Consider the following 12420-nt stretch of genomic DNA (forward strand, 5'->3'; position numbering starts at 1 on the left):
TCAGATCAAGGGTCGTAAGCTGCCACTCCTAGGGCTTGCATTGTAGCTGAGACTTTCCCCGCGAGCTCTAGCACGCGTAACTTCCGGTGACATCAGTCCTTCGCGCGATTCACGGGTGATCCGGGATGGAAATCCTGGTGGCGGTGAGATATGATGACTGACTACGCTGGCAGGAAGCTCAAGTGACGGGATCGATGCATCCATTAGGTTTGTGGTAGTCGACTCCACCTTCGTGGATAATGGACGAGCATGCGACTCCGAGTAGAATTGCTCCAATTGGGCTACATCACTGCAGAACTCGGCCAGGCCGTTAAGAATGTGTTCCGGAGCCCGGTACAGGTTTGCCGAGTCGATGGTTGCTGATCCGGATGGGGTAAGTGGGCTTCCGATGCTGCCAATGTCATGAACGGGCCGGGTAATTGGAGAAAGTCGAGGCGAGATGCGGTCAAGTCCATCGTGATTCGATGCACGGCCCCGGAAGTCGGACCGATTGTGGTTCTCGAAACGGCCTGCGTCTCGACTCGCCGTGCTGCGGGTACTCACTAGCCGATTGGCAAGGAGGAGGAAATCGCCTTCGTCGGTGATCTGCGCCAGGATGCTACCGGTTCGATGGATGAATTGCGGGTAAAGGTAATCGGGCTTTCCCCAGGAGTAGGATACTTCGACGTCTGCTGGGAATGCAGAACAGGCTTCGAAGTCTAGAACGAAATCAAACTTCCGCAATATGGCCTTCTGGTAGTAAAGACGATCTGGTGGACCTGGCTGCGCAAACGACGCATTGTTGAACACTGTGTGTAATGGCCCTTTGGGGGTGGGACTTTGAGTTTGATCTGGTAGGGTTTCCGGAATGGCTGCGTCTTGTCGATAGCGCAAGCTTCGGCGATCGGCACCTGAACTAATTTCAGCCCGAATTTGTCGGCAGTCGAGGCCCAAGAAAGCACGGTATCTTCAATCAGCTTGGGGGTCGTGCTCATCCAGCTGAGTTCAATGTGGAAGCAATTCTCGGGGTTATGTAGTCGGTCCCAGTGAAGGTCAATCACTTCCGGACGATTCGACCGCTTGCGCGGATCAACATCGTATTTCATGGATTTGGACAGCATGATAGCGACTTTGTTCTTCGCCCTGGAAGGAGTGCTGGGAGTCTGTGGTATGCGCTCGTCGATGCTGTCTGATCGAGCTTTGAGGCTGGCAGGAGAGTCCTTGGCATTCCCGATGGCAGGTGTCGACGGCATCGATTTGTCTGGTCTAAGCTGAGGGAACCAACTTCCTCGAGACTCTGGACGAGTGACACGATAATCGGCACATACTTGATAGAAATAGTTGCCATCTCGGAAATTGTGCCTCTTCTCTACGTGTTGGAACAAACCATGATCGATTAATTCGTTGCCAAATTTGACTGCTTGTTCACGGGTATCGATATCACGTATGTTTTGTAACAGCCAGGTTGTGAACTCAAACCCGATGAAGCAATTGTAGTGTAACCTCCAATGCCACCGTCGGTCCATCATCCGGACGCCCTTTTCGCCTTGGATAATTTGCGCCAACGACATAAGACTGATGCTGGATCTGTCCAACAGTTCTGACTCGGGTAAGAGCTGAGCAGGGGGATTGTCGAGTCCTGGATCAGTGAGAAGCAAACGGTCCAGCTCTGCTGTTACAATTTCTGATGGATTGCGTGTTTGGTACATGATGTTCAAAGGATTCTGGTCTCGCTTAGGATTTGACGTCTCGAAAAGCTTTTCCTCTGGCGACACGTATTTGAACCGTTGCCAGATATGGGTCAGTTGGCTGATCCCGAGCAAATGAATTTCTTCCTCGTTATCCTCATGGGAAGTCTGCAAATTGCGCCGAGAATTGGCATGAAGTTGAAGCGGAATCAAGACGTAACGGACTCGCCAGAAGTGCAGCTGCTGTGCCGGGTTTTGGAGATAGTCTCGATGACCAGCCACATAATTATCGGCATAGTTCCAGTTGTACTCCTCGGAGGTTGGATCCAGCTTGATATCCTTCACTTCGTATTCCGCGCTCAAGATTGTTTTCATCGCCGGTTGATAGAGAGTAAAGGTAGGCTTCCTGGGAGAAGTGACTACCGCATAGTTTTGATGCGTGAACCGGGTCACTTCAACTTCTCCATCTTGGACGCAGACAAGTCGATGAATAGTGTTGCCCTTGGAGAGAAACATTGTGAGTCCGTCGCGCTCTAGACCTCGGAAATCGAAAACGTTCAATGATTCAAGGGCGGGCTGCGCGGATACTTCGGCCACATGTTTTCCAACGATGATTTGGAAGCCATGAGAAAGCCGCAGCGAGATCATTTCTCGTAAAAGTACTCCACGTGTCTTTGGTGCTTCAATGCCTTCGGAATCTTCATTTGGGAAGACACGATATGGTGTCTGTAGATAGTCGGAAGCAAGCACACTAGCTGTCGGGAACTCTTCCGTCGTCAGCGGAAGCACCGCGGGAGACTTTAAGCTTTTCCACTTTACCACAGCCACATGTGGAGGGCGAGGATACGCATGTTGCCAACGGCCAAACCAACTAGTATCCCGCAGCACGTCTTTAGGGGTATTGCATGGGTTGACAGATCGGACCCACGGAGACAAAGCTTTGCTCGGGGAGTTCCGCACATATGGTTCGCGTGGACTATGGTTGAGAGTGATTTCAATCTTGTGATCGTTCGGATGATCTTCACCATGGCTCCGACCGACTTCGTTCGTTGCCGTTTCCACCGGCAGTGATCCATGGGGGCCCACCTGCTCTGGCTGTTCAGATTCCTTTGGTGGATTTTTGGGAGGTATTTTGATGGAAATCGGTTTAGCAGGAGTCTGGGAAGACTTGGTGGGCGTTGAAGATGTCCCAAGTACCTCGAAGACTGATGTAGTCGATGCTGTTTCTGACGGGCTCAAAGAAGTGATACTCCTGGAATCGGAAATTGACCCGGCAGGAGTCCTTTGGTTCGTCATGGGCAGAGCGCTGGCATGTTCCACATTGACCCCTGTGCTTGCCGAGGCTCTCGGGGAGTAGCGCTCAAGCCCCGAAGCGCAAAGCTAATCGTCCGAGAAATCCGTGAGGCCATTGGCGCCGGCGTCTTTTTTAACGCTGGTTTTATGGGAGACATGCTCTTGCCCGAGCTTGAGCTTCTTGGTGTAGTCATATTCGAGTCAATTCTTCGAGGCCCAGAGTGCACAGAATCATTCTCGTCTGCTGGATTTGTTTCATGATGACGGAGGCGTGTGATAGAGCGGGCAGATAACCGTTCATGCACTCCGCCCCCAGCAGCCTGGACTTCTGATTCACTGGGTCGCTTTGCCTTGGGCGCCTTGGTAGCCTGGTGCCGTTTCGGAGAGACAGCGAAAAGATTTTCATCGTATTGGTCCATCCAGGACATCACTGTCTTGCGTGAATTCAGCGTATCTCGAGTTTGTGATTCATTTTGGTCTGCCGCGCTTTGAATAAACGACCCCGGGCGAAGACTATCACTAAGTTGTGCCTTGAAAGATGAAGGATTCGCGAAACGGGTTTTAGGGGGAGCACGACTAGCCGAATTGTGACCGGGCCAAGATCCACGAGGTCTTGTTCCACCGCGCCCTTCAGTAAGGTAGGGGATTGTGATATTCGCTTGTTCACTTTCCATGACCCCCATCATTTGGATCTCATACATGCGGACTCGTGGCGTGAACGCCTTTGATGGCCGAGTGACGGTAAGCGAGATGGGCGCGTTTGGGTCTTTTTTCAAGATTCTCCGGGCCTCTCGGTATGTTTCAGGGTTCCAATAGGAGATGTCAAGCCAATGAGGAATACCAAAGCTCCAATTTTTGGCTTGAGGAGTTGCCCGTTCCCTCATTCTGGTTGCAGACAGGTATGAGCTTGGAGAAAGATATGATGATCTGCTCACAACGCTTGACAGGGAATGATGTATCTCGGAAGGCATCCTATCCCTGTTAGCCCCACTGGATCTAGCTCCTCCCGAATCCCCAGAATCTCGCTCCACTGGCTCCCGGTATTTGAAGAGCGGCACAGAATGGAGAGGCATCGGACTCAAACAGACCAAGTCAATTGCTATGCCTCGGTTCGCAAGGGCTTCTGTTGTAGAAGCCAAGGACTCGTAAGAGACCTCGAAAACACCGCTGCCGGGGGTGATGACAATGATCGAGGTGCCAGTGTGGACCATGTCTCGATCGATATGGTCGAAAGCCAGGTGAGCAGAGGCGAGATGAATGGCCTCTAGGATGTTTCCCCGTAGAGCTGAACTTGGGTGTCCGGCAATGGTCGCCATGTTTGGCTTGGAGGGGATCTTGATACCACTGCCAGATGCAGCATCAATGTCGTCCGTTTTCAGGATTGACACGTCTCGCAAAAAGGTCCTGAATTCTCTTTTCAGCTCGTCTAGAATGGTTGTCCAATGACCGCTTGCCATATCATTGACTACCACGCGGTAGAAATCTCGAGTTGGAACTTTGTTTGGCCCGGATTTGCTGTTCAAGTTCCCACCGCTGAGTTTGGGTTGACTTGGATTGTTGGGCTTATCATATTCGACTCGAGTGAACAACACAATGGTCACCAGATGTTTTGCGTCCGAGTTAGCCCATCTCTTGAAGAGCTCCGGGAGGAAGCCATTGATAACCCGACTGAAGAGGATGTCGCCAGTTCCCTCCGAGTCAAAGTCCCACATTTCTTTCGACATTTGGATAAATAGGACATATTTGGCGGACTCGCTTCGGAAAATAGGGATCGTTTGTGGCGAGAAATATCCCGAGAGGCATTTCTTCTCTCGGATGAAGATGTTCTTGACAGTGGCTTTGATGCTCCCCATAAACATGATCTTTTGTCCTTTGTATATGATTTTATCTGATAGCTCCGACATGACTAGTCTCCACATGTCCGATCGGACCATGTACTGATCGCGAAAGGCGATATCGACATGAGACGCCGCACATTGATCTCGATCCACAATCGATAATAGAACTTGCGTTCTGTTCTTGAAACCAAAGATGTTTGCAATGTTGTTTGTCACTGAAATCTCCAATTGAGGATTTCGAGCCTTGGTTTCTGGCGGTAAGGCCTTCACCACAAATAGACAACGGCTCTGTAGTGGAGTCTTGAATTTCGAGGTGCTATCCGCTTGGGAGGCCGAGTTGAGTTCCGCATGACCCTCGCGGGCAGCTTTCAAAGCGGCATCGGGCTTTAGGGTAGAATAGCCACCATCACCAGGTCCCCGCATGGGCAGGATCTCGACGACATCCCCAACTTGCACTTCAGTTTCGCCGAAAGCCGATGGATTCAACAAAATCTCTTCACGCGAAAACGTCTCATCGTGCACCCAAAGCGCACATTGATGTCGTGTCCAGCTTGCTGAGGACAGCCTGACAGTCCGATCATCTGCGGCTTGGTCGTGGTCGTGCTCACGGTTCGAAGTCTCCAGTGAGTGGGTGGAGCTGCTCTCCAAGCTCGCCGCGCTCACTTGCCTCAGGTGCGACCGCCGCATGGGCCCACGCAAAGACATTTCTAAATGCCTTTATGCTTGCATTCCACTGCAATTTGTTAATTCAAATACCAATATGCGCCCATGAGTTCTTGCAAGAGATAGCCTTTGCAAAGGGGAGATATGACGATCACGTGAATCGACACGGTCACATGACACCAATGCCTGAGGCAAACTATAGACCTCGATTTATGTCCTATCCTACAATAGCAGCCGTTGATTTCCAGATATCATACGAAGTGAATCAAATGACCCAGTGGATAGTATATTCCCGTGCTATCCAGAGAGCCAACGAAAAAAAAAAAAAAAAAAAAAAACAAAACAAAGATGGTTGAATTCTGGGGGGAACTAGCAGTCAACTCCTAGTCCTGCGCACCTCAAATTGTAGATTTCTAGAGCCAGCCCTGCATTTTAACACGGGATCGATAAACTTTTCTAGCAGACAGCTTGGCACATATTTCTTGGGCAATCTAGGCACGAGGCATTGAGGCCCAGTTTTGTAGCTCGCGCTACGATAGGCAAATCGTCTCTCCGGTGGACTGGATTAATCACAATGGTCGGTTAATCGCATGTCCAGGTGTGATTAACCTAGTAGAAGTGATCAGCGCAGACGAAAATATTTGGAGGCAAGGTGAGCATTGTAAATAGTAAATAGTAACAGATGTAGGCAGTAGTAAGCATGATTGCATCGCGCACGGGCATAGGTTATGATTGTAATAACTGTTAGATGAGGGCTGAAATGATCGACCATAGGGTGCCATGCCCTAATGGCCTTTTAAAATCGACATTTATATCACAGATCGAGCCATTGATTTTGGAGTCTCACACGCGCACTCACACACGCGCGTGCGCGCACATACATGAACACTCCGTAGCAGAGGAATGCCTAACTAGACGCCAGCTTGACCGAAGAGGCAAAATATAAGCCAATAGTCTCATTCTTGTTTTTGGCATGGCTCTCTCCATTGCTACCACAGAGGAATGGCAAGCGATTGTCTTATTAGTTGTTGGTCGTAATCAAGTTGAGTAGATTAAAGGCAGACCAAAGACGTAGGTGGCTGAATTTCCTCCACAAGATTGTCCACGCCATTGATCGGCTTAGATCGAAAATTCGAATTTTGCCCAACCACAGGGCGGAGAACGATATTGGTCTCTTCAAAAGGACCCGTCGAGTATACCTAATTGGTTCCATACCATGCGGAGTTGATTTCCGGGTGGCCCATGTCCATCGTTTCCCAAACCCAATCTGAACAACACTCTTCGTTACTTAATAGAGATCTTGGTTTGTTTCAATTGATCCCTAGGGGTTCCTTAGAAAAATGAGCACCGAACGATTGTGAAATTTTGCGTGTTGCACTCACAAAAAAAAGCAAGAGCAACGGGCGCATTGCTCCCAAGTCCATCCCTATCTTCGCATCCCAGAGCACCTTGAAGATTCGAAATTACAACTGCTAGTACCCAATTGGAATGTCTTGAGGATGCTTCATACTCGATGGTCAGAGTTTGTCGTTGATGTCCAGATCCATGCACTGGTGCATATCACGGCAACTGTCAGTGTCGTGAAACTATGGGACTGCGGAGCGCGTCAAAATTAACCGAAATCGCCTAACCGCGATTAATAGTCAGACTTTTCTCATGCAAGTAAGAACTCCCCTCTCATTCTGTTTTCAAGTCATTGCTCATGACAATGGCTCTTTTCTTACTTCATGCACCTAAGCCCTCGGTGATGTAACCGGGTGGCGCACTCACGGGTTGACCCTTGTCCAGCAAGATTGCAGATTCGTCCATACTTCCAACATGCCCTCGGGGTATTAGAGCCACTCTCGTAGCCTCGTGGAAACACTGTATGGCTCAGTCACATGCACCAGTTTTGAGTACATATTGCAATGGGGTCTGGGCACCACGACTTCATATCACGGTCACATTACGGCACCTCTCCCCAGACTTACAGTGATATCTGAGTTTAAATGTCCAATGCAGAGTTCTGGTTCTCAAAATGCCCCACAGCTCATAGGCGGTGCTAGCGATGCTGCAGACATGCAGCTGCCCGAATGTCCACAGAAACTGATCGCGCAGTCAAACACGACCTGCTGACCTATTGGTACAAGAGACCCGGAAATCCAACAAAAGAAACTTCTATAAATGGGTTCGTGATGATTTGTTGTCTTGCTTGCCTCAGGTGTATGAATGATCCTGCTGGCATCGGTGGGTCTTCCATTTTGGTGTCGAACGAGTACCGACCCACCCAAACAGAGGTAAATTGGAAGGGCAAGAAGACGATGTGATTGAAAAAAAAGCATTGAACGTTTGACTCAGGGAAGCCCTGTTATAAGCTTTCGTGTTTCTGGGGTCTGAAAGCACAGCGACGACCCTAGTTCAAACCTTTCTAGGAGCCTTGAAGGGAGAGAAAACCCAGGCGGCAACCTCACCGCGGACGGTATTCAGTTCTGAGTACCAAAAAATGTTGCATCATGAAATGGATTCATGATGTATCATGTCAGGTCTTCAACCAGGGTGGTGGTTCTTAGACCGAAAGAGGGCGACACGATTCGGAACTCCAATGTCACGAGGGAATTTTCCCTGGGACAGGGCAAACATCAGTCTCGCGTGGCATATCAGAGAGCAGATTTCATGCAATTATGGGCATGGAAATTCTGGATGTTTCAAACACAAGGAAAACCTCGAAAGGCTCATACATATCACATATGCCGTTCTTGCGATACAGTCCTTATTCACAATATGAAAGGGTTTACGGAGTACAATATCCATGCCGTGTCAAAAAAATACCGTCCCAAATGCAAAGCCAAGCGCTTATTGGTCTTACCGCTGCTTTTAGTGGCGAACCGGCAAAGACCGCCGGCATACCAGAAGGCCCCATTTCGGTCAAAACCCACCACTGTAGGGGGATCTTCTACTTGAGTATTTTTTTTGGGATTTTTTGACTTTTTGACTATTGTGCAAGGGGGTGGGGGTCTCTTCTTCCGCGGTCTTCTAGGGTGGCCTATGAGTCGACGTTCCGCTAGCGTCTCGCTCGCGTCTCGCTCAAACCCATTCCGATAATCAAACCCTTTTGAAGATATTTGGCGATATGAGTGAGAACTTTGCCCCGTATTCCGAATATCCGAATCTGGAAAATGAATTCAATTACGACTGGTCTGTGCCTGGATACCCGCAACCTTCTCCCGTCGAGTTTACCGAAACTATTCCTGGTCGTGATAGCCGTGATAATTCTCTATTCAACAGCGACCGCGTGAATGCCAAGGTGGCTATCCCCCGGAACGCACAATCTAGTAGTTGGATTAGCAGTGGCCGAGTCAGTCGGGCTTGCGAAAATTGCCGTGAACAAAAGGCCAAATGTAGTGGCCACCGTCCAGCCTGTCATCGGTGCCTGGATTCCGGTGTCCAGTGCTCGTATGGCGACCGGAAAAGGGAAAAGATGGCGAAGTACGTGACTTTTCGCGGTTTCAATATTCTCTAACGGGTGATAGGCAGCTGATCGATCTAACTACACGTGTTGAAACTTTTGACGCTTTGCTCCGCGATATTTATCCCAAGCTCGATGTCTCGTCGGCCCAGCAGGTCGAGCAGACACTGAGGGAGCTAAATGCACGCACTCCGCTCACTCAAGTCATTCCCCCTACCGAAACCCCTGCCGTATTCACCCACCCATCAGGTCATATCAACCATTCGGTACTTTCTCCTGCATATGCTGGTATATCTATCCCCTCGGGGACTGTAGATTATACCGAAGATGACTTCAACGGAGACGAGAAAGTACAGGCAACTGGATTTGTGGGCGAACATTCCCAGATGGCATGGTTGTACAGACTCAAACGCGACCTTGATCATAACAGTTTGGAAATAACCAAAGAGACCCCCGAACGCCCTTCGATCTCTTCAGTGAACTACTTCCAAGATGACTCGGAAATTTTGGTTCTCGATGATATCGACCTCGCACGCCGGCCTCCACAACAAATCGCTAACAGGCTCGTTGACACATACTTTCACGTCGTTCATCCTACATTTCCGGTTATTGGAAAGGCAATATTTCTGAATCAGTATCGATCCTTCTATGCGAATCCGAACGTGCGACCTGGGAAACGATGGATTATAGTGCTAAACCTGGTGTTTGCCATTGCGACCAGACATTCTTTTCTCGTCGATCAGGCCCAAGCAAACTGCGATGCCCATCAGACTTATTTTGCACGGGCGTGGAGGCTGAATACAGGTAACATGTTGCTAAAGCATCCCGACTTGCAACAGGCACAGGTGGAGGGCTTGGCTGCTTTTTACCTCCTATCGGTTGGCCAAATTAACAGGTTGGTTTCCCTCTCCCTCGTCTCTTTCTGCATGATTGATTTCTGATCTGTGGGATCTGCTCATCTAGGTCATGGAGACTCATTGGAATGGCGATTCAATCGGCGGCGATTATGGGTCTAAACATTCGGAGCGAGAGCGAAAACATCACACACTGTTCGAAAGAACTTCGATATCGAGTTTGGTGGGCGCTCTTTATGTTGGATATTGTGCTATGTGAGATGACAGGCCGTCCACCTGGTACTGGGGACATATTTTGCTCCACCCCGCTCCCTGTTCCCTTCGCAGAGGAGGACTTTTGGGATACGCGTGCTGTGCAACTTATTACCAACCAAAGGACCCGGAGTGCCTTTTTCACCTCTTTGATCTCCCATGTCACGGAGGCTTCACCAAGGGAGGGTGTGAATACCCTGGGACAACAATGGTCGGGAAATGAGAAACAAGAAGAAAGGGCTAGTCAGACGTGGGCAGAGAACGTGACACCAAACTCCTCTCTGTACTTTCTGTATGCAGTGGACCTAGCTCATCTCCTACGGGATGCTATTAATGTCCTGTATGCTCCTAGAGCAATGCGGCAGTCCTGGCATGAGATTGAAACTGCCATTTCCACGCTAAACAACCATGCTGATAACTGGTTGTCTCGCCTCCCGGCGGAGTTTGATTTTACAACGGCAGACACAACTCATCAATTTTTACACCAGCGTGCTAGTCTTGCTTTCCGATTCTACGCCACCAAGCTGATAATCTTGCAGCCCTGTATCCGCCGTCTATCCCAGTCCTCTGAAGCAAGCTCTTCGGGAACGGTGTGTGACCATATGGCAGCCTTGTGCGTTCAGATGGCAGATCAAATACTCGAATTGCTGCCCGAGGAGCCAGACTTGACTTGGCTGTATGGCGTCGCTCCATGGTGGTGCATCCTGCACAACATCATACAGTCGACTACCATCCTCCTCACCGAGCTGTTCACGCGCACTCATATAGGCACCACCAAGGCTGTGTATATCACCAAGAAGATCAACAAAGCAACTCGCTGGTTGGAGGAGATGTCGGCCAAAGACCTTTCTTCGCAGCGAGCTTGGCTTATCTGCATGGACCTTCTTTCACGGCATGGTTCGAAGTTTGGTTTCGGTGTTGACACCGAACTCTAGGCACACGCATTTTTCAACTCGTCTCATGTGGTTATGGGAGTTTGATCTATACCCCAGATTTATTGGTGGGGGGGGGAAGTGGTATTGAGCGATTTATCTGCTTTTACTCGCTGGCTTTAACGACATATACCATGCAGCCTGTTCTATCTATCACGTGTCCCTTAGGACGCTGAAAATGCATTTTCATGTGATGTCTCAATTATGATTTCGGTTTATCTTCAATGCTTTTCGCTAAGCTGGTTGTGTCTTATATCAACCATTTTTTGTCTTTCCTAAAATTGCCCTCTTACATTTGTTCGCAAGCATCTTTCTCTGGCACACACGATAGAGTGTCTTTACCTGGATACCTCCAGGCATTATGGGGTCGAGTCACTTGTCAACACAATTCAGATCAGAACAACCAACCCTACAAGGGGCATATCATTATGAATATCTCATTTGCCGTGGCCAACCCGATCAAATCTCATGACATGTATATAAATTCTCCGCCTCGTTGAAAAACGTATCAACAGGATGCAACAGCCCAAGGTCGATATCTGACTGCGCCAAGAAATCCTGCATGGTCGGCTCTAAAAACGCCATCTCGGTCGTGTACCCGCTGACGCTATCCCTCAATGGATAGGCATATGCATCGATGCCATGACTGTGGACAGGCTGGGTAGTGGTAGAAGCAAGAATATCATGTGTTGTCGGCGGTAACGACGGTTGGGGTATAGATGTCGATGGGTTCAGTGGCAAGGTGTCCAAAAATGGAGAGGTAGCTGTTGCTAAATCCGACGAAGGCCCAGACGCTTGTGCACCGACGCCAGAAGGAACATGACCACTAGCATTAGCGTTGGTATTAAGCGCCACTCCCCCACTAGCAGCCAACTCATTACTCCCCTCGCCTCGCCTCACTCCCCGATACGCAGCCAAACAGACCTTCACCTGCTCGAGGTTATGATAAAATTCCGCCGCAGCCAGATTTCCGTTCTCGGTCATGGAGCGTAACAGATCTAGCGCTGAGTCGAACCCCGTCATATCCGTCGGACTGCCGATCGGGACAAAGCTGGACATTGCCAAGATCAACGCCGAGGAAAAGAGGTAGTGGGCGTGAAAATAGCCAAAAGTCGGCATGGATCCGTTGATCCACCGTGTCAGGATCATCGAATGAGAGTGTCGCGCTGCATGGATACATGCTTCGCTTAGAGTAAGGACGGGCTGGGAGACTGATACGTCTTCGTCTTCGTTTTCGGTCCGGATCCCGATCCCGATCTTGCTGGTATTATTGACAGCGTTGGGGTGGGATTTGTTCTTTTTGCTTAGTGTCATCAGGAGGTGTAGTAGAGTCGGGCGCGTAGTTAAGATCACGCATTGATTGAAGGCCATATGGAGGGAGACGATGGGTTTCTTGCTCGATTCCAGATCTTCCATGTTTAGCCTAAGTGATTCAGGTAGCGTCTCAACCCAGTGTTTCAGGGCTTTGAGGAGTTT

The 12420-nt window shown here is 49.5% G+C and overlaps 3 protein-coding genes across 3 annotated transcripts; 1 reads left to right on the forward strand and 2 right to left on the reverse strand.

Annotated features, from left to right (window-relative positions):
* Positions 1–5503, reverse strand: iml1 (GTPase-activating protein IML1; the record flags this gene model as incomplete). The annotated part of the gene is made up of 3 exons (XM_056724967.1): positions 1–762; positions 819–2949; positions 2994–5503. The coding sequence occupies 3 exons, from the start codon at positions 5501–5503 to the stop codon at positions 1–3; spliced, it is 5403 nt and encodes a 1800-aa protein (XP_056581217.1).
* Positions 5504–8570: 3067 nt separating this feature from the next.
* Positions 8571–10947, forward strand: N7517_007238 (putative C6 transcription factor; the record flags this gene model as incomplete). The annotated part of the gene is made up of 3 exons (XM_056724968.1): positions 8571–8926; positions 8971–9801; positions 9870–10947. The coding sequence occupies 3 exons, from the start codon at positions 8571–8573 to the stop codon at positions 10945–10947; spliced, it is 2265 nt and encodes a 754-aa protein (XP_056581218.1).
* Positions 10948–11403: 456 nt separating this feature from the next.
* Positions 11404–12360, reverse strand: N7517_007239 (transcription factor domain-containing protein; the record flags this gene model as incomplete). The annotated part of the gene is made up of 1 exon (XM_056724969.1): positions 11404–12360. The coding sequence occupies one exon, from the start codon at positions 12358–12360 to the stop codon at positions 11404–11406; it is 957 nt and encodes a 318-aa protein (XP_056581219.1).
* Between the last annotated feature and the right edge of the window lie 60 nt (positions 12361–12420).

The sequence above is a fragment of the Penicillium concentricum genome (genome assembly GCF_028827145.1).
Source record: "Penicillium concentricum strain IBT 3081 chromosome Unknown utg000002l_segment0_segment0, whole genome shotgun sequence".
Classification (NCBI taxonomy): Eukaryota; Fungi; Ascomycota; class Eurotiomycetes; order Eurotiales; family Aspergillaceae; genus Penicillium; species Penicillium concentricum.